General features: G+C 49.6%; 2 protein-coding genes across 2 annotated transcripts in view; both read right to left on the reverse strand.

The window, feature by feature from the left end:
- The window catches only part of LOC138358756 (uncharacterized), a 54757-nt gene extending 30302 nt beyond the window's left edge, over nt 1–24455 (reverse strand). The window contains exon 1 of the mRNA XM_069316928.1: nt 24366–24455. Within this exon, the coding sequence (XP_069173029.1) occupies nt 24366–24455 (90 nt within the window). The remainder of the gene's footprint in view (nt 1–24365) is intronic.
- LOC138358755 (mucin-22-like) overlaps nt 1–26391 on the reverse strand; it is a 96254-nt gene that overhangs the window by 60215 nt on the left and 9648 nt on the right. The window lies entirely within an intron of this gene.

Consider the following 26391-nt stretch of genomic DNA (forward strand, 5'->3'; position numbering starts at 1 on the left):
CTCCTGGTGCTTCGGAGCTCATTAACTGTTAAGTGTTAGTCTCATACCAATACCTAGATTTTCGTCAAACATTTACGTGTCCATTTACGAAACCTGTGCATCTTTCAATACTCATGGCGGCTTTGTTTACATCTAACAGAATACGAGCTGGGAACCATCGCAATCTAAGGGGGCCTGACGGTTGAGTGGACAGTGCTCGGGATTCGTAGTCCTGAGGTTCTGGGTTCGATCCCCGGTGGAGGCGGAGACAAATAGGCAAAATGTTTCTTTCACCCTGATGCCCCTGTTACCATGCAGTAAATAGGTACCTGGGAGTTAGACAGCTGCTACAGGCTGCTTCCTGGGGGTGTGTAACAAAAAGGAGGCCTGGTCGAGGACCGGGCCGCGGGGACGCTAAGCCCCGAAATCATCTCAAGATAACCTCAAGATAGGTAGTAAGGACGAGGCTGCTACACGACCAGCTCAACACACCCGAACACCTGAGACAGTTAAACGACCACATGATAGCTGATAGCCATTGTTATCTTCGTCCACCAACGGTCTGCAGGGACGCTAAGAGCGGCAATCTTTATCCGTTAAGCTGGCTATCTTATCGCCATTCACTTTGATTCCCAACACCGCCTGCCTGCCTGCTCTCTCTCTCTCTCTCTCTCTCTCTCTCTCTCTCTCTCTCTCTCTCTCTCTCTCTGAAATACTCATCTATGCCACATTCTGCAAATATCAATTAAAATGCCCATTCACACATAAGCAAACACCAATCTTCCACTGAACCCAGCACACCCAATCACCCACTGATCCCTCCCCCAGCATCCCCAATCACCCACTGATCCCTCCCCCAGCATCCCCCTCCCCCCCCTCAACGTCCACACCTCGCCACAAATCAACACAACACAGTTACTAACGATCGGATATCCGCTTATAACAATCCCAGCCACCTAAACGCGGCTCAGAGCCCCAGGGGAGGGACTCATAGGGAAGCCCAGCGATAATGGCTAGGGAGCTGCATGGGTCACATTGTGTTAGATGTCATTTGTCGGTAATGGGAGGAATGGAGCATGTCTATTGGTTCCATTAGTTCTCCCGCCCTCATGTGTTAATCTAGTTTTCTATGGGTCATTAATCACAGGAGAATGGGGAGAAGGCTGAGGGGGGGGGCTACCATGGGAGAATGGCAGAAGCAACAAAAGATGGGGGGGATGTGGGAGGATAAGGGGGGTGGGGGTGTGGGGTGCTGTGGGAGTTGTGGGGGGGAGATATACCTGATCAACCAGGCTGTGATTCATACGTTAGGCTGCGAGCAGCCGCGTCCAACAGCCTAGTTGACCAGTCCACCAACCAGGAGGCCTGGTCGAGGACCGGGCCGAGGGGTCGCTATGCCCCGAAAACACCTCAAGGTAAGGTAAGGAGATTGGGAGTAAGAGGAGCAGGCGGGCTGTCCGCCTTGCTGACACTCAAGATATCTCAAGATATCACTCTCAAGATATCTCAAGATATCTCAAGATATCTAAGATATCACTCTCAAGATATCTAAGATATCACTCTCAAGATATCTAAGATATCACTCTCAAGATATCTAAGATATCACTCTCAAGATATCTAAGATATCACTCTCAAGATATCTAAGATATCACTCTCAAGATATCTCAAGATATCACTCTCAAGATATCTCAAGATATCTCAAGATATCACTCTCAAGATATCTCACCTCAAAATGTTAGAAACATCTGTTGTGGTAGGATGTGGGGTGTCGACCTGCACCATACACCCACCCATAACACCCTATACAACAATGACCGACATTAATATATAATTAACAACCCTCCCACACTGTTGTTGTTATTGACACGTGTCCGTGAGGTGTGTCCTCACCTAGTTGTGCTTGCGTGGGTGAAAGACACTCTGCCCAGTTGTCTCTTGTCTAGTCCGGGAATCGAATCCGGGCCACAAGATTACGAGTCCACTCAGCTACCAGACCCCTAACCCCTAGTGTGTACTCACCTATTTGTACTCACCTATTTGTGCTTGCGGGGGTTGAGTTTGGCTCTTTGGTCCCGCCTCTCAACTGTCAATCAACTGGTGTACAGGTTCCTGAGCCTACTGGGCTCTATCATATCTACACTTGAAACTGTGTATGGAGTCAGCCTCCACCACAACACTGCCTAATGCATTCCATCCGTTAACTACTCTGACACTGAAAAAGTTCTTTCTAACATCTCTGTGGCTCATGTGGGTACTCAGTTTCCACCTGTGTCCCCTTGTTCGCGTCCCACCAGTGTTGAATAGTTTATCCTTGTTTACCCGGTCGAATCCTCTGAAGATTTTGTAGGTTGTGATCATGTCTCCCCTTACTCTTTCTTCTGTCTTCCAGTGTCGTAAGATGCATTTCCCGCAGCCTTTCCTCGTAACTCATGCCTCTTAGTTCTGGGACTAGTCTAGTGGCATACCTTTGGACTTTTTCCAGCTTCGTCTTGTGCTTGACAAGGTACGGGCTCCATGCTGGGGCCGCATACTCCAGGATTGGTCTTACATATGTGGTGTACAAGATTCTGAATGATTCCTTACACAGGTTCCTGAACGCCGTTCTGATGTTAGCCAGCCTCGCATATGCCGCAGACGTTATTCTTTTTATGTGGGCTTCAGGAGACAGGTTTGGTGTGATATCAACTCCTAGATCTTTCTCTCTGTTCGTTTCATTAAGTACTTCATCTCCTATTCTGTATCCTGTATCTGGCCTCCTATTTCCACTGCCTATTTTCATTACTTTGCATTTACTCGGGTTGAACTTCAACAGCCATTTGTTGGACCATTCACTCAGTCTGTCTAGGTCATCTTGTAGCCTCTTACTATCGTCCTCGGTTTCAATCCTCCTCATAATTTGTGTGTGTGTGTGTGTGTGTGTGTGTGTGTGTGTGTGTGTGTGTGTGTGTGTGTGTGTGTGTGTGTGTGTGTGTGTGTGTGTTGTCTGTGTCAGTTTGAATTAACGAAACAGGACATAAAACAACATGGGGTGTACCGAAAGACCAAACACACAACTACAGTTACAAACAATTAAACAAACACCTGAGAGTGGTCCACAAACCACCTCATTAGCCCCGTCAGCTGCGCCAAACACAGCCCCGGCCATTATGTCAACACAATCCACTTCCCAGCCAGCCTTTGGCACCCCAGGCGGTGTCCAGCCTCGCTCCCACGCCGGGCCTGGGGGAGTACAGCTACTCCCACTCTGGGGTACACTCCGGGGTACACCCTGGGGTACACCCTGGGGTACATCCTGGGGTACATCCTGGGGTACACTCTGGGGTACACTCAGCAGCAGTACAATACTGCCTGAAGGCCGTCAATGTGTACACCGAGAGACCCAACAACAAACACCTCTCAGAGATACTTGGTCATCTTCTCAAACCATGTTGACACAACAACTGTAGGAAGAGGAAGAGGAGGCGGAGGAGGAGGAAGAGGAGACGGAGGAGGAGGAAGAGGAGAATCTCTTACCAAACCAGATTCGACCATTGTAGCGACTATGGGGGTCCTGACGGCTGAGTGGACAGCGGTCGGTGTTCGTAGTCCTAATGGCCCGAGTTCCATCCCCGGCGGAAGGCGGAAACAGATTTGCAGAGATTCTTTCACCCAGATGGCCCTATTCACCTAGCAGTGAATAGGTACCTGGGAGTTTGACAGCTGCTACGGGCTGCTTCCTGGGGATGTGTGTGTCTCAAAATTAGGATTAAGGACTTGTCCGAAACGCTACGCGAGCCAGTGGCTGTACAAGAATGTAATAATTCTTGTATATACAAATAAAAAACTATTCTCACTGAAGAGGCAACCTTGGGGGTGACTTTTCAAAAACGAGAATTTTTAGGCATACACAACAGCTTCTAAATCAATTAGACCTGCTACAAGCGACCCACGAGAACGACGACGACAAGCGGTGCCACGACCACCACAACGTAGGGCAATAAACACCGGCTATGGTGGGAACTGGGCGAGGTATGGGGGAGGGCACTGTAACACGAGAATCACAGGATGAAAATAAAATAAGGAAAGGTTATATTGTGAGTGTGTGTGTGTGTGTGTGTGTGTGTGTGTATGTGTGTGTGTGTGTGTGTGTGTGTGTGTGTGTGTGTGTGTGTGTGTGTGTGTGTGTTTGTTTCCGGATATTCGATAAAATTCGGATACGGCGGACCATCCTGGCGGGAACTAACATTCAAAACACAACTATAAATATGATTATGTAATAAAATGTTCCCCCCATGTAGATTTAAGACTAAACACCGAGGAAAGTAGCTTAAAGCGCGTCTAGGCCTCTTCCCTGTGTTATGTTCGACCATCGGGGCGCTCCCACAACAGACCACTTGAACAAGACTAGGCCACTTACCCTCCCGCCAATGGTGTCGCTGTGTGCCAGTAGGCTACATCCTCGACACCGCTATCTTCCACTATATTAAAGTGTGTCTCGCCGGCAAAGTGGGTCTACATCCCCTATGATCGCTGGGGGATCTCAGTCTGTCTGTCTGTCTGTCTGTCTGTCTGTCTGTCTGTCTGTCTGTCTGTCTGTCTGTCTGTCTGTAACGGGATACTCAACTAATACTCTGGTTTTGTCTGGACTTGACAGCAGCCCCTCAAGGGTCAGTTCTTTAGAAAGGTTAACCCCCCCCCCCCGTGCAAACCACATGTCCCGTTTTCTGTGTTTGTGTAACTTTCTTTACTGGTATCCCTGACATTTCACGAGTTTTGGTGCCGTTATGTAGGCCTTAGGCCTCTCGAAATCTTAAGACGCGGGGAGTTAAAATATTTTAAGTGGTGGCCACGAGATGGTGTTACATGTAGTCTTCAGATCTTTGACGTTTTGAGCAGTACCTGGCCTCTTAGAACCGAGAGAGAGAGAGAGAGAGAGAGAGAGAGAGAGAGAGAGAGAGAGAGAGAGAGAGAGAGAGAGAAATGGAAGGTACGCTAATTCCTGTTCGAAATGTTCAAGTTCTCTCCATTGTCCAACGACGTGTTATAATTGCTTCTGAAGTCCGCCACCAGGGGTTGAATGAATAGATCATTCGTTCTAATGGGTGGCACTCGGGCAGCAAGGGGTGTGGGGGGGGGGGCTGAATGGGATGTGGGGTGTTGGGGGGCTGAATGGGGTGGGGGGGGGAGGAGGAGCTGTTTGATCCGGGAGCTCCCTTCTGCCTCCCCATGATCGCATTCACCATTTCTTTCTCCTCCTCCATTTACTCATGGGGAAAGGAAATATATTTCGTTTTATCGGGGACGGGAAGCATATATATATATATACACACACACACACACACACACACACACACACACACACACACACACACACACACACACACACACACACACACACACACTTCAGGATTGTTATCGAGGTCCCCCCCCCCCCTTCCTAGGGGGAACCACTGACTCTCCACCCAGAATGCAACCCACAACAGTTGCCTAACTCCAGGGTACCTATTTACGACTAGGTGAACAGATGCGTTAGGTAAAAGGAAACGTGTCCACCGGCAATGGCTCCTTGTATATCCGATTGTGAGTTGAGAACGAAGCCATCTGAACTACGAGACCACAGGGTCTAAGACCTGAGAAAAAGTATGGTACCTTATAAGTCATTTGGTATCCTCTTTAAACAAACCCAACCTTTGAAATTGAAATTGAAATAAGTTTATTGAGGTAAAATACACACATAGGGATGAGGTAGCTCAAGCTATTCTCACCCCGTTCAGTACATCGTGTTAGTACATACATATACACACATCACAAACAATAAACATATTACCAAACATTCTGAGAGATAAACATGTACATTTCCTCCTTTACACAATTAAGCCCAACCTGACCTAACCTAACCCAACCCGACCCAACCCAGCCTAACATAAGCTAACCTGACCTAATCTAACCCTAACCAACCCAGCCTAGCCTAACGTACACAAACTATAGAATTTCCTTATTTTATAATAACGAAGAAATATTCACAAAAATTCTAAGCTATTTTTTTTGTTATTGTTGTTGCTTGTAATAAAAAAAAAACAGTTAATTGGACTGCGTCTATAACAGGATCAGGAAGTCACGGTGCGGAAACGGGGAGGTGCTAGAGAGGACTGTAAACAGGACCACAAGGGCAAACAGTGAAGTGTTTGCCCTTGAGGAGGCCGGCCAACTGTACAACAGTGGCCAGCACACCTGGTCACCACCTGAGGAAGCAGGTCAATATTTACACGGTGGTCAATACTCCCACACTGCCAGCACGTCCAGCGGTGATCTTCACTTATGAGTTCAGTCAGGGAGAGAGGGAAGGAGGGTGGGGTTATCTTGAGATGATTTCGGGGCTTAGCGTCCCTACGGCCCGGTCCTCGACCGGGCCTCCTTTTTGTTACACATCCCCAGGAAGCAGCCCGTAGCAGCTGTCTAACTCCCAGGTACTTATTTACTGCTAGGTAACAGGCATCAGAGTCAAAGAAACTCTGCCCATTTGTTTCTGCCTCCACCGGGGATCGAATCCGGAATCTCAGGACTACGAATCCCGAGCGCTGTCCACTGAGCCTTAGGTCAGGGGGACGGTTAGGGAAGGAATGGGGAGGAGGCTCATGTGTAATCATGACCCGTCCTGGCTGGACTGGTCGGTACATAACAGTCATCAGAACTGGCAGGAGAGATGTTGGCCTAACTCCCGTGGACACCCAGAAGGCGGCAGCCACAACACAAGGCGCTCAACCTTCAACAGTTTCATGCTGACTCGGTCAGTCTTCAGATCATCATTCGTTTGACAACCGACTCGCATTTGGAACAGTTTCGGTCAAATGATAATACATATAGATACGCGTGAATTCATTCAGACTACATGAAGGCTCTGGCACTTTATGTAGCCTCCATGCAGTGACTAGTTGGCTTCAGCTACATATACTAACTGGACTGTAACTTAGCCTCCAACATGAGACAAATGCAGTGTTTGCAGCCCTAACGGTCACTCACACCAAGGACTACAATGATGGTGAAATATGGATCTCAGAGTAAAATCTTTTCAGATGTGACAGGAAACACAGGCTACAGGGTGGGGTCAGCCTCTACATCAAAGACACACTCATCTGTACTGAGCTGCTGAACACCTCAAATGATATGGTGGAAGTGCTGATAATCAAAATAGATATCCTAAATGTAGTTATTGTCCTTGTATATAAGTCACCGGAGGCAAATCCTCATCAGTTTCAAGGCCAATTAATGAAAGTAGAACACTGCTTGGAAACCTTCACTAATCCAGCCCCGATCATCACCCTGCTTGGGGACTTCAACCTACGGCACCTGTCTGGGACAGGTGGGGCGTCTCATCTTGGGCCACCAGCTGTGGGAGTGGGGCGTCTCATCTTGGGCCACCAGCTGTGGGAGTGGGGCGTCTCTTCTTGGGCCACCAGCTGTGGGAGTGGGGCGTCTCATCTTGGGCCACCAGCTGTGGGAGTGGGGCGTCTCATCTTGGGCCACCAGCTGTAAGAGTGGGGCGGCTCATCTTGGGCCACCAGCTGTGGGAGTGGGGCGTCTCATCTTGGGCCACCAGCTGTGGGAGTGGGGCGTCTCATCTTGGGCCACCAGCTGTGGGAGTGGGGCGTCTCATCTTGGGCCACCAGCTGTGGGAGTGGGGCGTCTCATCTTGGGCCACCAGCTGTGGGAGTGAGCGTCTCATCTTGGGCCACCAGCTGTGGGAGTGGGGCGTCTCATCTTGGGCCACCAGCTATGGGAGTGGGGAGTCTCATCTTGGGCCACCAGCTGTAGGAGTGAGCGTCTCATCTTGGGCCACCAGCTGTGGGAGTGGGGCGTCTCATCTTGGGCCACCAGCTATGGGAGTGGGGAGTCTCATCTTGGGCCACCAGCTGTGGGAGTGGGGAGTCTCATCTTGGGCCACCAGCTGTGGGAGTGGGGAGTCTCATCTTGGGCCACCAGCTGTGGGAGTGGGGAGTCTCATCTTGGGCCACCAGCTGTGGGAGCGGGGCGTCTCATCTTGGGCCACCAGCTGTGGGAGTGGGGAGTCTCATCTTGGGCCACCAGCTGTGGGAGCGGGGCGTCTCATCTTGGGCCACCAGCTGTGGGAGTGGGGAGTCTCATCTTGGGCCACCAGCTGTGGGAGCGGGGCGTCTCATCTTGGAGTAATCTTTCTAACATTGGGCATTGGGTCCTCTAACATTTCGATGGTGTTCCACACCCTGATGGCTTGGTGCTGTAGTCTGATGTTTAGTGGCTGTATGTTCAGGAGCTCCTGGATTGTCTGATCATATGGTGGACGGTGTTTTGCTGCTCTCCTGAGCGGCTATAGACGAAGGTAAGGTGTTTGCAATTAAATTCCTGCCATCAGCCACACACCCGCCCTCACTTCCGTCGCTCGCAGGTATGCATAACTCTGCTTCATTATACATCATTGTACACCTGCCTTCCCCAATCCCACCTGATGAAATCATTTTTTTCCTACCCAGCAGGCACCCAACTTTATTTCTCCTCACACTCCTACCTCACCCCCTCCCCACACACCTACCTCACCCTCCTCCCCACACACCTACCTCACCCCCTCCCCTCACCCACCCCATAGAGCCCACATTACCTGGGGGTCCCGCCACCCCCATACAATGGTGACTACACCAGGGAAGCCTACCTGACCGTCCCTACATGCCGGACATCCTCGCTCCTCTCCCTGTGAGGAGAGGACCCACACCAATCTCCCCCCCCCCCCCCATGACTTTATTGTGTGGTAACGCAACAGCGTTACTCCTCGTCCTCATAAGACATGAGGGGTAGACCCATTAACTGCAGGCCAGGCTTTCATGCCTCCCTCACTCTACACTTTCTCCCTTTCCCCCCACACTCACTCTCCCTGTCTCTCTCGCCCACACTGCCATCTCTCTCTCTCTCTCTCTCTCTCTCTCTCTCTCTCTCTCTCTCCTCCCTCCCTCCCTTTCCCTACCCCCCGATTTACTACTCCACTCCCCCAAAAATTACTTTATTGTGTGGTTAGGCAACAGCAATTCTCACTGGCTATCCAAGCCACTGGCCTCGTGTACTGAGGCCTGCGCTCACCTCTCACACTCACTCACCTCTCACACTCACTCACCTCTCACACTCATTCACCTCTCACACTCGCTCACCTCTCACACTCACTCACCTCTCACACTCACTCACCTCTCACACTCACTCACCTCTCACTCACTCACCTCTCACACTCGCTCACCTCTCACATTCGCTCACCTCTCACACTCACTCACCTCTCACACTCACTCACCTCACACTCACTCACCTCTCACACTCACTCACCTCTCACACTCACTCACCTCTCACACTCGCTCACCTCTCACACTCACTCACCTCTCACACTCACTCACCTCTCACACTCGCTCACCGCACTGACAGTGACCCGAGAGAGAGTTGTGTTAGCGATACTAGCAAGAGCCATAAGAACAAAAGGGTGAAGGTAGCTGCAGAAGGCCTATTGGCCCATGCAATAGGCAGCGCCTATTGATATCCACCCAATCTCATTCATATGTTTGTCTAACCTACGCTTGAAACAATCGAGAGTCCTCTCTACATGTACCTCGGAACGCAAGGTCGAGTTTCCATTCAAAGAACAGTCACAATATTAAAACCAATTTGAGAATTATTTAAAATATAAATACTACATTAATGGTCCATTAACTTCTACCCGCCCGACGGAAGACCCAGACACAACTCTCTGAGAGCAGCCCATCCACCTAAGGCTTCCCAACGTCAAGAAAATGGTCAATGTAAAGTGCCCTTATCCTAAGAACACGGAAGAAGACTCACTATCACTTCAAGTTGATCTAAATAGGGTTTTGAAATGGTCAAAAGATTGGCAGATGCAGTTTAATGCTGATAAATGTAAAGTTCTGAGGCTAGGTAATGATGATAGAGTTACAAGATACGAGCTAGATGGTGTTGAGATTGCGAAGTCGGATTGCGAAAGGGATCTGGGAGTTATGATTAGTAAGAATTTAAAACAAAAATATCATTGCATGAAATGTTCGTAATAAGGCAAATAGGACACTTGGATTTATTAATCGAAGCGTTAGTAACAAGACACCTGGTGTGGTTCTTAAGCTATATCTTGCTCTGGTTAGGCCCCATTTAGATTATGCAGTTCAGTTTTGGTCGCCGTATTATAGAATGGATATAAATTCACTTAAACGTGTCCAGCGTAGGATGACTAAGTTAATTCCCCAAATTAGAAACCTGTCATATGAAGAGATATTAACAAAGCTTAAATTGCATTCACTGAAAAGGCGAAGAGTTAAGGGTGACATGATAGAGGATGAATGGACATAAGAAAGGGGATATTAATAGGGTATTAAAAGGTATCAACATAAGACAAAACACGAAACAATGGGTATAAATTAGATTTAAAATCTAATAAATTAGATTTTAGTATAAATTAGATTTCCTAAATCTAAAGTTTAGATTTAGGAAAGACTTAGGTAAATACTGATCGGTAGCAGGGTTCTTGATTTGTGGAACCAATTACCGCGTAACGTGGTGGAGGTGGAGTTCGTCGATTGTTTCAAGCGTGGGTTGGACATGTATATGAGTGGGATTGGGTGGTTATAAATAGGAGCTGCCTCGTATGGGCCAATAGGCCTTCTGCAGTTACCTTTGTTCTTATGTTCTTTTGTTCTTAACCCACCAGAGGACCCAAGACAGAAAACGGGACAGAACGTCTCTTTAGCCAGCCGCGAAAGTGACGTTCCATTTTCTAGTACGACAATGTTTTTAGCCTTGTGTAACGCATACGATCGAAATGCGACGTTCTTTGTAGGAGGAGAGGTTGAGACGGAGACTAGGGCCCAGAGGTCACGCTTGCCTGTCAAACATTCAACCCCTGGCGCCCGATAAATCCTAGCCAAGGTATTCATGTCTCCACGAGGCTCCCACAAGGGTCGTCACCTTTGACCTCATTATCGTGACACTCTTTCAATACAACATACCGGGTTCGATGCCTTGATAGGGTGGTGGGGAGGCCGTGGGAGAGGGGAAGAAAATAGTGATGTAGTTGTGTGTTCACTATGAATATTTACTAATTGTGCCTGCAGGAGCGAGCCCATAGCTCTTGGATCCCGCCTTTCTAACCGCCAGTTGTCTAAAGTATTGACTCCCAACCTATTTTTCCTCTATTATATCTAATACACATATTTCTCTCGTACACACACACAGGATGCAGCCCATAGCAGCCGTCTAAGTACCTAGTAAACATTTACTGCTAGGCGAACAGAGGCATTTGGTGAAAGAAACTGGTCATTTGTTTCTACTTTGACGTATGGGCATTGTCAGGTGTCCTAAAAGAGGTGTTTCGTCCTGCCTATATATTGAGAACAAGAGGGCTGACAGTCCAACACAGCACCGCTCCTGTGCCAGGTAAGTCCACTACGGGCTCACCATAGCCCGTGCTACTTGGAACTTGTTCCGAGTAGCTGAATCTATAACAACAACAACTGGCAGTCGCCAATTAGGCAAGTAGAATCATAGATGACAGATGAACTGTGAGATGGCTCTGACTTGTCAAGCCTGGCCTCGGGCCGGGCTTGGGGAGTAGAACAACTCCCAGAACCCCATCAACCAGGTATCAACCAACTTGGGGACTGCTCGTTGTCTAACTCAATGGGTACCGACCTGCAGAACCTCATGAGTGACTGGCTGGTGAAATGTGAGTAGGTGAGTTGGTTTAGAGGTGGGTGGGTGGGTGTAGGTAGGTGTGAGTAGATGAGTGAGTGAGTCAGTGACAGACAGGCACATCAACAGTTAAACAGGAGTACGACGATGCAAACATAATACAGGAATGTTGACAATAACTGCACCCCGCGTGTCCACGCTACACACATCAACAGGTCACTCTAAATAGAGTGACCTGTACATTGACCTGTAAATACACTCTAAATGGAGTGCAAGCGGTGAAATACGGTGTTAATGGGGGTGGCTGGAGGCTCGCCACCTCTTTGCCCCCCTAGCATATTGTCTCATTGATATACATCACGTTAATGTGGTTTGTGTGTGTTTAATACTGTGTAGCAGTCACATACACACACACACTGATGTTTGTGTATATGTGTGTTGGTGCTCTGTTTAAGGGTCTTATTACTTGAGAGGGGGGGGGGGCAGTCATTGTCTGTGGAGCACTGATGAAAGCTAGGATGTGGATTAGAGAGAGAGAGAGAGAGGACGATGACGGGTGTAGGAGGGGAGACAACGATGAAAGAGAAGTGGAGTAAAGGTGGGGGAGGGAGGGAGGGGGCGTGGTGGAGATGAGGGAAGAATTTGTGGCAGGTTTGAAATGTTGGGGATTCATTTTAGGTGGGAGGAGGGTGGGGGTGTGGGGGGGGGAGGAGGGTGGGGGTGTGGGGGGGGGAGGATGGCCACGCGCACTATAGCATATCGTACACTGGACCACCCACGCCGTCTGCCCATCCCAGCACACACACACTATTTCTAGATCAGCCAGACTATTTGTACTTGCTGCCTGCAGGACCACACTGCCAACGCCACCCGACCCATCTCAACCACTTGCATGCACTTAAGTCACTAACTTAAGTCGTAAGTGACCTCGTGAAAGCTTCCAATGTTATTCGTATTCCTGTGACAGTAGTAAGAGGTGAGGGGGGGGGTCGTAGGTCCCCGAGGCCTACAGAGCCTGTACCTGATCAACCAGCTTGTGGTTTATCCGTCCGGTCGAGAGCAGCGACGTCTAACAGCCTGGTTGACCAGATCACCAACATGGCGGGCCAAGGTAGACACAAGGTAGACACTACTTTGCACTGAGTATATTGAACTCTTGCTACCACCAAGGAAGGGAAGCAGCGTCGTGGAGGTCCAGGCAAGCCGCCGCAGGGGTTGCAGTCAGGACAATAGGCAGGGAACCATCTCTGGCCAGGCGGGGGGGAGGGAATAAGTAGGGAAGAGAATAGGAAAGAATAAAGAGAGGAAGGGAGAGGGGCAGATGCCCCTGTTCGGCTAGCAGTAAATTGTTACCTGGGGAGTTAGGCGGCTGTTGTGGGTTGCTTCCTGGGGTATGGTCACACACACACACACACACACACACACACACACACACACACACACACACACACACACACACACAGATAGAGAGTTACAGTGAGGGGTGAGACCTCAGATTGGCGTGAAGTCACCAGTGGAGTCCCACAGGGCTCTGTACTTGGACCTATCCTGTTTCTGATAGACGTAAATGATCTCCCAGAGGGTATAGACTCATTCCTCTCAATGTTTGCTGACGACGTCAAAATTATGAGAAGGATTAAGACAGAGGAGGAGAGCTTGAGGTTTCAAGAAGACCTGGACAAGCTGCAGGAATGGTCGAACAAATGGTTGTTAGAGTTTAACCCAAGCAAATGTAATGTAATGAAGATTGGGGTAGGAAGCAGGAGACCAGATACAAGGTATCATTTGGGAGATGAAATACTTCAAGAGTCAAAGAGAGAGAAGACCTGGGGGTTGATATCACGCCAGACCTGTCTCCTGAAGCTCATATCAAGAGGATAACATCAGCAGCATATGCCAGGTTGGCTAACATAAGAACGGCCTTTAGAAACTTGTGTAAGGAATCTTTCAGAACATTATATACCACATATGTCAGACCAATCCTGGAGTATGCGGCTCCAGCATGGAGTCCATATCTAGTCAAGCATAAGACTAAACTGGAAAAGGTTCAAAGGTTTGCCACCAGACTAGTACCAGAACTGAGGGGTATGAGCTACGAGGAGAGACTACGGGAATTAAACCACTTCGTTGGAAGACAGAAGAGTAAAGGGGGACATGATCACCACATTCAAGAGTCTCAAGGGAATCGACAGGGTAGATAAAGACAGGCTATTTAACACAAGGGACACAGGTGGAAATTGAGTGCCCAAATGAGCCACATAGATGTTAGAAAGAACTTTTTTAGTGTCGGTGGTTGACAAATGGAATGCATTAGGAAGTAATGTGGTGGAGGCTGACTCCATACACAGTTTCAAGTGTAGATATGATAGAGCCCAATAGGCTCAGGAATCTGTACACCTGTTGATTGACGGTTGAGAGGCGGGATCAAAGAGCCAGAGCTCAACCCCCGCAAGCACAATTAGGTGAGTACAGGAGCCTGGTAGACTGGTGCTACGAGCGCAGGACTCGTGATCCTGTAGCCCGGGTTCGATTCCCGGCGCCGGCGAGGAACACTGGTCAGAGTTTCTTTCACCCTGATGACCCTGTTACCTAGCAGTAAACAGGTACGTGGGAGTTAGTCAGCTGTTACGGGCTGCTTCCTGTGTGTGTGTGTGTACTCACCTAGTTGTGTCTGCAGGATCGAGCTTTGACTCTTGGATCCCGCTTTTCGAGCATCGGTTGTTTACAGCAATGACTCCTGTCCTATTTCCCTATCATACCTGGTTTTAAAATTATGAATAGTACTTCCACAACCTGTTCCTGAAGTGCATTCCATTTTCCCACTACTCTCACGCTAAAAGAAAATTTCCTAACATCTCTGTGACTCATCTGAGTTTCAAGCTTCCACCCATGTCCCCTCGTTCTGTTACTATTCCGTGTGAACATTTCGTCTATGTCCACTCTGTCAATCCCCCTGAGTATTTTATACGTTATGTGTGTGTGTGTGTGTGTGTGTGTGTGTGTGTGTGTGTGTGTGTGTACTCACCTAATTGTGCTTGCGGGGGTTGAGCTCTGGCTCTTTGGTCCCGCCTCGATGGGACCAAAATCAATGGGATGTGTGTGTGTGTGAGTGAGAGATATACAGAATACTGTACGAGGTGCCCCGCGGCGATCCATTTCGAGTTTCGCTCGTCTCATAGTCAGCTTTCAGACCAAGCTTCCGTGATCAATGAGTCTATTTGTGATAGCGTCCGGCAGGTCCCCACAAATATACCTCCCCTAGCTAACCCGGTGCAATACTTCCTACAGAAACCTGTCGAGCATTGTATTGAAGATATCAACCTCGATCTTGCAATACTTCTCAAGTTCATCGGTAGAAAGTTGGGTGTTGAGGTCTAACAGCCACCACTTTGCTCTCAAATTAACCTACTTTCCATCAGGTTTAAGCTTCTTATTCTACCGCGGCTAGACTCTTGAGTGAGATGACTCTTGTCTTTCAGGTTTCTGAATGTTCAACACACCTCGATCAGCTGTTTTTTGTTTACTGTCACACACGTGGATCAGCTGTTTTTTGTTTACTGTCATACACGCGGATCAGCTGTTTTTTGTTTACTGTCACACACGTGGATCAGCTGTTTTTTGTTTACTGTCACACACGTGGATCAGCTGTTTTTTGTTTACTGTCACACACGTGGATCAGCTGTTTTTTGTTTACTGTCACACACGTGGATCAGCTGTTTTTTGTTTACTGCCACATACCTGGATCAGCTGTTTTTTGTTTACTGTCACAGACCTGGATCAGCTGTTTTTTGTTTACTGTCACACACGTGGATCAGCTGTTTTTTGTTTACTGTCACACACGTGGATCAGCTGTTTTTTGTTTACTGTCACACACGTGGATCAGCTGTTTTTTGTTTACTGTCACACACGTGGATCAGCTGTTTTTTGTTTACTGTCACACACGTGGATCAGCTGTTTTTTGTTTACTGTCACATACCTGGATCAGCTGTTTTTTGTTTACTGTCACAGACCTGGATCAGCTGTTTTTTGTTTACTGTCACAGACCTGGATCAGCTGTTTTTTGTTTACTGTCACATACCTGGATCAGCTGTTTTTTGTTTACTGTCACAGACCTGGATCAGCTGTTTTTTGTTTACTGTCACAGACCTGGATCAGCTGTTTTTTGTTTACTGTCACAGACCTGGATCAGCTGTTTTTTGTTTACTGTCACAGACCTGGATCAGCTGTTTTTTGTTTACTGTCACAGACCTGGATCAGCTGTTTTTTGTTTACTGCCACAGACCTGGATCAGCTGTTTTTTGTTTACTGCCACAGACCTGGATCAGCTGTTTTTTGTTTACTGTCACATACCTGGATCAGCTGTTTTTTGTTTACTGCCACAGACCTGGATCAGCTGTTTTTTGTTTACTGCCACAGACCTGGATCAGCTGTTTTTTGTTTACTGTCACATACCTGGATCAGCTGTTTTTTGTTTACTGTCACAGACCTGGATCAGCTGTTTTTTGTTTACTGTCACAGACCTACAAACCGCAGTGTTACCAGGTCTTAGAACACGTGATCTGAGTTTCTTTACAGGCCAGCCAGCCACAGTGTTACCAATCCTCAGCTTTACTTTCTATCCAAACATTCTATTTCCGTCCGTACAAGGCCACAGCCCCAAGAATAGAGGTTAGCGACAGGACGAACCACACGACTGATCGAAACTATTACACAGCTCCACCACCACGCTTGTTACACCAGCAATTCCTACGAAATAGCGCTGTAGCAGCTTCCGGTGGTGATTACACGGGTGATTAGTTCACCCGTCGGTTGTGTAATTGGGTCGTTCAAAAGTTGGATTGTTAGCTTTTATTTAGTATTTATAACCGGTGGATGCAACGGTGGTTCCGGACTATAAATGGCTTGTTGGACGCTGTTGCGTCGTTCATCTGAGGTGTTGCAAGATGGGTCGTCTTGTTGCTCTGAGGCTGAGACACTCATGGATCTGAGACACTCATGGATCTGAGACACTCAGACAGGTCATGGATCTTACGTGGAGGGAGTTGTTCTACTCCCCCGAGCTCGGCTAACAGCCTGGTTTGGCACCAGTATACCTTCAGGTATACTGGTACCTTACTCACCAGTATACCTGAAGGTATACCTCCACAAGCCAGACCTGGGGCCAGGTTTCCACCTGCGGTGGGTATGCGGGCCTGCGGGCCGCTCCAAGCAACAGCCTGGTGGACCAAACTCTCACAAGTCAAGCCTGGCCTCGGGCCGGGCTTGGGGAGTAGAAGAATTCCCAGAACCCCATCAAGCAGGTTTGTCTTGTGATATCTTGGTCCAGCAGGTTGTTGCTTGCAGCGGCTAGCAGATCCCTACACACCCACTACAGCCCGGTTGATCAACCACCTCTTGAAGGAACTTGTCTAGTTTTTTATTTTGTTTGGAACACGTCCCGTAAATACCCTCCGTAACTACCAGCGCGGTGCTCCGTAACTACCCGCGCGGTGCTCCGTAACTACCCGCGCGGTGCTCCGTAACTACCCGCGCGGTGCTCCGTAACTACCCGCGCGGTGCTCAGTAACTACCCGCGCGGTGCTCCGTAACTACCCGCGCGGTGCTCCGTAACTACCCGCGCGGTGCTCCGTAACTACCCGCGCGGTGCTCCGTAACTACCTGCGCGGTGCTCCGTAACTACCCGCGCGGTGCTCCGTAACTACCCGCGCGGTGCTCCGTAACTACCCGCGCGGTGCTCCGTAACTACCCGCGCGGTGCTCCGTAACTACCTGCGCGGTGTTCGCTACACACACCTAACAAACGTCTACCAATTTTCCGGTTTAATTGTTTCGGACGACGATACGCTAAGCCAATACAAGAAGGGCATATGTGCGCGCGCCCAAGATATTACATAGCAACCTAAGACCTTATGTCGCCTCTCCGTAAGACAGATTGTACACCAGAGACTATGACATCCTTGCAAATTATTAATAAAACGACTGGGGCCAGATTCACGAAGCAGTTACGCAAGCACTTACGAACCTATACATCTATTCTCAATCTTTGGCGGCTTTGTTTACAATTATTAAACAGTTAATGAGCTCCGAAGCACCAGGAGGCTGTTTATAACAATAACAACAGTTGATCGTCAAGATTTCATGCTTGTAAACTGTTTAATAAATGTAAACAAAGCCGTCAAAGATTGAGGAAAGATGTACACGTTCGTAAGTACTTGCGTAACTGCTTCGTGAATCTGGCCCCCCTGGCCTATTAAATACTTTTACGCCTTCAGTACCCTAAAGAATTATACCAGAATGATGTCAGGATAAATCTTGCCTTTTCTATAATTATAGGCGGTATCTCACCCGGGCCTATAATTACTCGTTGGGGAATGGGTTGTGGATAATCCTGGTGAGGGAGGGGGGGGGCGGGGCTGGCTGAAAGGGAGGTCCTGGGGTAAAGGGAAGGTCCTGGGGAGTCTGGGGGTTAAAGGGGAGGTCCTGGGGAGTCTGGGGGTATAGGGAAGGTCCTGGGGAGACTGGGGGTAAAGGGGAGGTCCTGGGGAATCTGGGGGTATAGGGAAGGTCCTGGTGAGTCTGGGGGTATAGGGAAGGTGCTGGGGAGTCTGGGGGTATAGGGAAGGTCCTGGGGAGTCTGGGGGTATAGGGAAGGTCCTGGGGAGACTGGGGGTATAGGGAAGGTCCTGGGGAGTCTGGGGGTTAAAGGGGAGGTCCTGGGGAGTCTGGGGGTATAGGGAAGGTCCTGGGGAGACTGGGGGTATAGGGAAGGTCCTGGGGAGTCTGGGGGTTAAAGGGGAGGTCCTGGGGAGTCTGGGGGTATAGGGAAGGTCCTGGGGAGTCTGGGGGTATAGGGAAGGTCCTGGGGAGTCTGGGGGTATAGGGAAGGTCCTGGGGAGTCTGGGGGTAAAGGGGAGGTCCTGGTGAGTCTGGGGGTATAGGGAAGGTGCTGGGGAGTCTGGGGGTATAGGGAAGGTCCTGGGGAGTCTGGGGGTATAGGGAAGGTCCTGGGGAGTCTGGGGGTATAGGGAAGGTCTTGGGGAGTCTGGGGGTATAGGGAAGGTCCTGGGGAGTCTTGGGGTATAGGGAAGGTCCTGGTGAGTCTGGGGGTATAGGGAAGGTCCTGGGGAGTCTGGGGGTATAGGGAAGGTCCTGGGGAGTCTGGGGGTATAGAGAAGGTCCTGGGGAGTCTGGGGGTATAGGGAAGGTCCTGGGGAGTCTGGGGGTATAGAGAAGGTCCTGGGGAGTCTGGGGGTAAAGGGGAGGTCCTGGGGAGTCTGGGGGTTAAAGGGAAGGTCCTGGGGAATCTGGGGGTATAGGGGAGGTCCTGGGGAGTCTGGGGGTATAGAGAAGGTCCAGGGGAGTCTGGTTGTAAAGAGGAGGTCCTGGGGAGTCTGGGGGTAAAGGGGAGGTCCTGGGGAGCCTGGGGGTAAAGGGGAGGTCCTGGGGAGTCTGGGGGTAAAGGGGAGGTCCTGGGGAATTTGGGGGTATAGGGGAGGTCCTGGGGAGTCTGGGGGTTAAAGGGAAGGTCCTGGGGAGTCTGGGGGTATAGGGGAGGTCCTGGGGAGTCTGGGGGTTAAAGGGAAGGTCCTGGGGAGTCTGGGGGTTAAAGGGAAGGTCCTGGGGAGTCTGGGGGTAAAGGGAAGAGGGCCAGAAAGGGGCCACTTGGACACCCCGAGGGCCAAAAAGGGGCCATTGGACACCCCGAGGGCCAAAAAGGGGCCATTGGACACCCCGAGGGCCAAAAAGGGGCCATTGGACACCCCGAGGGCCAGAAAGGGGCCATTGGATACTCCGAGGGCTAGAAAGGGGCCATTTGGACACCCCAAGGGCCAGAAAGGGACCACTTGGACACCCCGAGGGCCAGAAAAGAGGCCACTTGGACAGCATGAAGAATCAGGGCCAGAAAAGAGTTTCTAGGCATCGTGAAGGGTATGGAATGGGTCCGTGGGCACGAGGGGGCATGCCCAGCATACCTGTGGCTGGGGGGAGGGTCGGGGCCCGCCCCATGGGGAGGGGGAGAGGGGGGAGCGGGGTTAAAAAAAAAAAAAAGGCCACCAGAGGGACAGGAACATAAATTTGTCACCTGAAACTGGTGCTCGCCTAGTTGTGCTTGCGGGGGTTGAGCTGTGGCTCTTTAGGCCCGCCTCTCAGCTGTCCACTCAGCCATCCAGGCCCCCCATTGGTGGGATTCTTACCTTACTGTTTTGGCTCTTTGGTCCCGCCTCTCAACTGTATTTATTATTAGGAAAAATCCTCTTGGGCTAATGAGGTGGACGCGAACCGTCGACCTCAGTGCCTCTAGTGGATTTTCCTCATTGATATGGATCACATTGATGGGATTTGTGTGTACTTATTATAATTATTTATGTCAGAATAAGGATAAGAAATGTGATTAAGAAAGGCCATGACCCGGCCTTTCGTACGAAGGATTAGCAGCGGACTGATAAAACTCTTCAAGACTGAGAGTGAGGGAAGTACTGGTGTGAGGGAAGTACAGGGGAGAGGGAAGTACCGGGAACTGGGGGCAAGTGGTTACCGTACTGGACAGGCTAGTGTGTGTGTTATGCACCAGGCTATCTAAGGTTCGAATCCTTCACGAGAAAGCGTTCTTTGGTTATATATAACTAGTGGTTTATGCTACTGTGTCGTGTATTTAGAAGAAAGAACAAACACAATAACAATAAAAGTGACGTCATGACAGACACAGGAGACAAACACCTAACTATCCATACAACCGGGCTGTGGTGGGTATGTGGGCCTGTGGGCCGCTCCAAGCAACAGCCTGGTGGACCAAACTCTCACAAGTCAAGCCTGGCCTCGGGCCGGGCTTGGGGAGTAGAACAACTCCCAGAACCCCATCAACCAGGTATCATTTCTTCCTAATAAAAAAAGGCATCATTAAGCAATCTCTACGTGTGAAAATCTCCATTAAATATTAAAAAAAAGGTAGAGATTAATAGCCAGTTCTGACTAGCTGGCAACACCTATTTACCAATAATTGCCTACTTTAGGCTGATTCTAAATGCAAAGAATTACCCAATTACGCATCTCCGAAACAACCCCCAATTGCAATACAATGTAACCCGTTGTTCCAGGTGCTTGAGCCACACCCTTGTTACAAGTGTTCCAGCCACACCCTTGTTACAAGTGTTCCAGCCACACCCTTGTTACAAGTGTTCCAGCCACACCCTTGTTACAAGTGTTCCAGCCACACCCTTGTTACAAGTGTTCCAGCCACATCCTAATACTCCTGCAATAAGCTTATCCCGGCCAGTAAGCTTACTCACAGGTCGCTGGAAACATTAGTGCCTTTGATTTAACAAGGAAATAGCTCCACGCGAGACCAGGAGGCATGGCAGGAAGTGCAAAATAGCTCCGTTGAAGAGCGGAGCTGCAATAGGCAAGTTAACAGACAATTCTGTCAACATCAAGAGCCCAAAACTGTTCAACATTCTCCCTCTAAACATAAGAGGCATAACTGGCCGACTTCTCGACGTGTTCAAGAAAGAATTTGATGAACACCTCCACAGGGTGTCCTATTAACGGGGCTGCGATTCATACGACAGATTGCGAACAGCTGCGTCCAACAGTCTGGTTGACCAGACCAATAATCGGAAGGTCCTCGTCAGAGACCGGGCCGGCGGAGATGTTGATCCTGGAAACCACCACAAGGTAACCAGCGAGGCTGTGGTGGGTATGTGGGCCTGCGGGCCGCTCCAAGCAACAGCCTGGTGGACCAAACTCTCACAAGTCAAGGCTGGCCTCGGATCGGGCTTGGGGAGTAGAACAGTAGACCCCACTCCAGTTTACCGATTAAGAACACCAAAATCTTGAGGTTTACAATAGGCTTCACACTTCAGTTTAAAGCCAAACCCCCTTCACCCTCCCCCCCCCCCTATGTAGGGCACCCCAACCCCCTCCACCAGCCGTTACTCCACACTTCAGTTCCAATCCGTTCCACCTCTTCCCATCCATTTCTCCCATCATTCAACCCATCTTCCCCCCCCCCTCTCTCTCCCTCCTGCCCCTTCACATCTTTCATGCCTTCCCCCCCTGATTTCATTCATTTTCCGTGTGCACCCAATTCTCCACACTCTCTGTCCTTCTTATCTCTCACTCTCTCCCTCCCTCCCTCCCCTCTCCCCCCCCCCCCCTTCTCCTCCCCACCTTCCTGATCACAGCCGTCAGTCACTCCCAGACGTGCCAGGGGACTTGAGAGTACCTGCAGGTTAGCACCCTCTTCACCCACACATTCTCGCTTCTCGGGTTTAGTGTTAGCTGGAGGGTAGTGAGGAGGGCACGAGGGAGGGAGGGTAGAAAGAGGGAAGGGGGTAGGAAAGAAAGAAGGCTGTTAGGAGGAAAGGGATAGAAGGAAGGAAGGGCAGGATGGTTGGAGGGAGGGTAAGAGGGATTAGGCGGAAGGAAAGATGAGAATTAAGGTGGAAGACAGCGAGGGAGAGAGGAAGGAAGGATGTCGGAGGGAGGGAGGCAGCAGTGCCACTGGTTGTGGCACTGCACCATGACACTAGTGCCAGGGCGTTCTAACACGCCAGACCCGTCCACGTCCAACCAACACCCACCAATTGTCCCAACCATACACCTCTGTGTAAACAAGATATCCAGTGTTATTCATGGGAGATTTTGTCTGCTTGCTCTCTCTCTCTCTCTCTCTCTCTCTCTCTCTCTCTCTCTCTCTCTCTCTCTCTCTCTCTCTCTCTCTCTCTCTCTCTCTCTCTCTCTCTCTCTCTCTCTCCTTCCAGCTTCTCTGAGTCCATAGTGTTTCCATCTTCCTCTCTCCCGTCCCGTTACTCTCCTTCTCTCCTCCTTGAGTCGCCCAGTAAGACTTCGGACACCCGTCAATCACCCGAGACGAAGCAGCTACATCCCGCCCCCGTCTTTACCGTTAATGAGGTCGTTAACGGCGACCTGATGGGGTCAGGCTAATAATTACAGCAACTTTTCAGAGAACCATTTTTGTATACGAGAATTAAGCCAATGGGAGATAACTTTTTTCAGGCACTTGTGCTCTGTTGAATGGAAGTGTTGACAGTTGTTTCAAGACTTAACTACTGATCTATCGTAGTTAAGAAATCAGAGGCTGTAGCGTGTCCTCTCGCATCATATTTTGACATAACTATTCACCAACGTCTAAGCAACGTCTGGTCTATTCCCAGGGTACAGGAGCCAGTATACCTTTGGTCAGCCCTGTAGCCAAAGGACCACGTCACTTTTTACTGTAATTCATTTATAAACGACTCAAGACACCGTGAGGGGCAGAGGGCGAAGAAGAGTGGCTGATGGCTAGACTACTAATGGGTGGAGGCGCTATGTGAAAGTAGGAGAGAGAGCGAGAGAGCGAGAGAGAGAGAGAGAGAGAGAGAGAGAGAGAGAGAGAGAGAGAGAGAGAGAGAGAGAGAGAGAGAGAGAGAGAGAGAGAGGTGGCATAGAGAAGGAAGCAGTTTAGACGGTGTAGCCACAGACTAGCCTTCCTGGAGTACCACAGAACCCTAGAGGGAGCCGGTCGGCCGAGCGGACAGCACGCTGGACTTGTGATCCTGTGGTCCTGGGTTCGATCCCAGGCGCCGGAGAGAAACAACGGGCAGAATTTATTTCACCCTATGCCCCTGTTACCTAGCAATAAAATAAGTACCTGGGAGTTAGTCAGCTGTCACGGGCTGCTTCCTGGGGGTGGAGGCCTGGTCGAGGACCGGGCCGCGGGGACACTAAAAAGCCCCGAAATCATCTCTAGAAGATAACCTCAAGATAACCCTAATACCCTACCCAACATTAATCCCAACCACAGTACCAAACAGTAAGGTAACTAAACCCCTCTTACAATACCCAACACTAAGCCCTTCACACACACCTCTATAATTAACAACAACGTTTACACTCCCCATTAACCTGACCCAATAAGCCAAATACTCCCACTGTACACGGATATAAGCCGGAAATTTAAACAGGCTTCACTAGCCCACGAAGGAGTGAAAACAGAGTATATATATATATATATGTGCACACCTCTCCTCTTAGAATGTGAGGAGCGGACCAGAGACACTCCTCGCTGCCTACTAAGTCAGCATCAGCCCCTCACGCGGCTGATAAGTACCTTAAGTGGTCGCTGGGGGATGGATGGGTTCCCAGTCAACTGTAGTGCAAGTTAAGGCATCTATTTAAGTGCCAAGTCCACAACAATCTACGAAGCCAAGATTCGTCGGGGGAAAAACTATCAATAACTGAGGTTATTGAGGATTTTCAATACTTTTTGTTTTCAAAGGAGCTTCCAGCACCTACGAGTCTTGTTAAGCATAGAAACTAAGACCTGGCGTAGTTAACCTTCTGCAGTGATTCTTATGGGGCATCAGCCCGACTGTCGTTGGTAAACTGATGTAATATATATGCTTTTAATTCAGGGTCTGTTTTGAGAGAGAGAGAGAGAGAGAGAGAGAGAGAGAGAGAGAGAGAGAGAGAGAGAGAGAGAGAGAGAGAGAGAGAGAGAGAGAGAGAGAGAGAGAGAGAGAGAGACACAGAGAGAGAGAGACACAGAGAGAGAGAGAGAGACACAGAGAGAGAGAGACACAGAGAGAGAGAGAGAGAGAGAGAGAGAGAGAGAGAGAGAGAGAGAGAGAGAGAGAGAGAGAGAGAGAGAGAGAGAGAGAGAGAGAGAGAGAGAGAGACAGCGAGAGCACAGCCTGGGCCAGCCACCTTGTGAGCCATCTTAGCTGCAACTTCCACGAACCAAGAAGACAAACTAGCAACATGCAAACTGCGTCCCAAATTCATCTCCACCGACATGGTTCCCAGCATACCCAGGTAGTGCTGTAGCAGGGAGTGGCGGCAGAGCAGAGAGCCAACCACCACAACCCACTTAACATGCAGCCCCAGGCCCCACGGGGCGCGCGCGGGCTCCCGCCACCTAACCTACCGGGAGAGCAGCCTACATATTCTCCCAGGACGATCAAGCAATAGTCTCAGGACGATCAAGCAAAAGTCTCAGGACGATCAAGCAAAAGTCTCAGGACGATCAAGCAAAAGTCTCAGGACGATCAAGCAAAAGTCTCAGGACGATCAAGCAAAAGTCTCAGGACGATCAAGCAAAAGTCTCAGGACGATCAAGCAAAAGTCTCAGGACGATCAAGCAAAAGTCTCTACCATCTCTTCTACCTGGGAAGAGATTGGATTAGATTAAAATCTGATTGGATTTAAGCATGATTAAGAAAACCATGGGAGAAGTAATGAGTGGATAATCTGGTGGATTGTCGTCCGAGTAATAGCGTCATTCATCCTGGGAGATGGGGCCAGCGGGGCCGAGGGGAAGATGGCCAACGGGTGTGTCCTTGGCCAGGAGTCTCGGCCTCGCGGCCAGGTGCACAGTGCTCCTGGTGGTAATTTTTTTTTTTTTCAGGAATATTCCTGCGCGGGCCCTAAGCCTCTGGCTGGCCCACTAAGTGTTGCTTGTTTCTGTTTTACTTGGGCGGAGTATGAGTATTTATGACTCGTATGGTCGCTTCAGTAAGATTTTGCCATAAAATTTTGCTGGTGGTCGTGATCACTCTCATCAAGTATGAGCCTCCGTGCACCCCAGGGCACGATGCCTACACACGAGTGTCACGAGAGCCAATAGGCTCCCTGCAGTTTCCTTATGTTCTGTTGTTATGGTGGTTCCGCGCAGCGTGGAAGTGTGTGGATGTGGATATGCAGTGTGGATATGTTGGTGTGGTCTTCAAGATGGTGCAAAATACATGTGTGTGTTAATAATTGGTTGAGTTTGATGTGTAGTGCTTTGCCGATGTCTTCAATCTTCAATTGTCATTGTATCTCTTGTGATATATCCGATGATCTGTTGTGGTTGTGTGTATAGAAATTATATGTTCTTTGGTGGATCCTTGTTGTTTGTGCATTGTGATACGCCGTGAAAAAGATGTCTTGCCAGTGTTGTCAGCTGATGATGGGTCGAAGTGGGCTTCAGGTTTGTGGGTCTTGACAGCTACGTACGTATATCCAGACTTGTACTCTGCAGATAAACAGATTGTTTGCCTTTCCATTGGAGACTTTTGGCGTCGTGGAGAGGGGGAACCTGCTGCATGGGTAACAGCTTCTCCATATCAACCTGGCTTTGCGCCCTGGAGAGGCCACTTCAGACCAACAACCAGAGCGCAACAACATAATCTCCTGAGACTGATGGATGCCTACTACTACTACTCTGCTGTGGCTGTCGGCACAAGTCCAGACCCTTTGGCATTAACAGTTTCACTCAATCAGTTTATCTTCGTTTGTAATACCACCTCAAGTCTCCAAATGCAGAGTTGTCTCCACCTAGAGATAGTGGCCGGCTACCCACCTGGAAGTAGTGGCCGAGTATAACCACTTACGACGTGCTCCACATCGTAACTTGAGTTACTTACCTTCCTGAAGAAGTCTATACACCAGGAGCAGTCACGCCAGGCAAGAAACTGCTCCTCAGCCAACGGCCTCCGAATTGTGGCTGGAACTTCGTCAGCCTGGAGTTGAAGCAGCCGCTGTAGGATACCTAATAGATTTACTTTATACCTGTGGGGCAGCGGACATTACTTAGTTGTAGGTCTGGGGGATGGGAAGGTGGGGTGACGATGTACCATCCTCCCTCCCTCCGGTACCATGGGGCGGTCTCCATGTACCTCTCCCACCCTCCGGTACCATGGGGCGGTCTCCATGTACCTCTCCCACCCTCCGGTACCATGGGGCGGTCTCC

This window comes from Procambarus clarkii, chromosome 86 (genome assembly GCF_040958095.1).
Source record: "Procambarus clarkii isolate CNS0578487 chromosome 86, FALCON_Pclarkii_2.0, whole genome shotgun sequence".
Classification (NCBI taxonomy): Eukaryota; Metazoa; Arthropoda; class Malacostraca; order Decapoda; family Cambaridae; genus Procambarus; species Procambarus clarkii.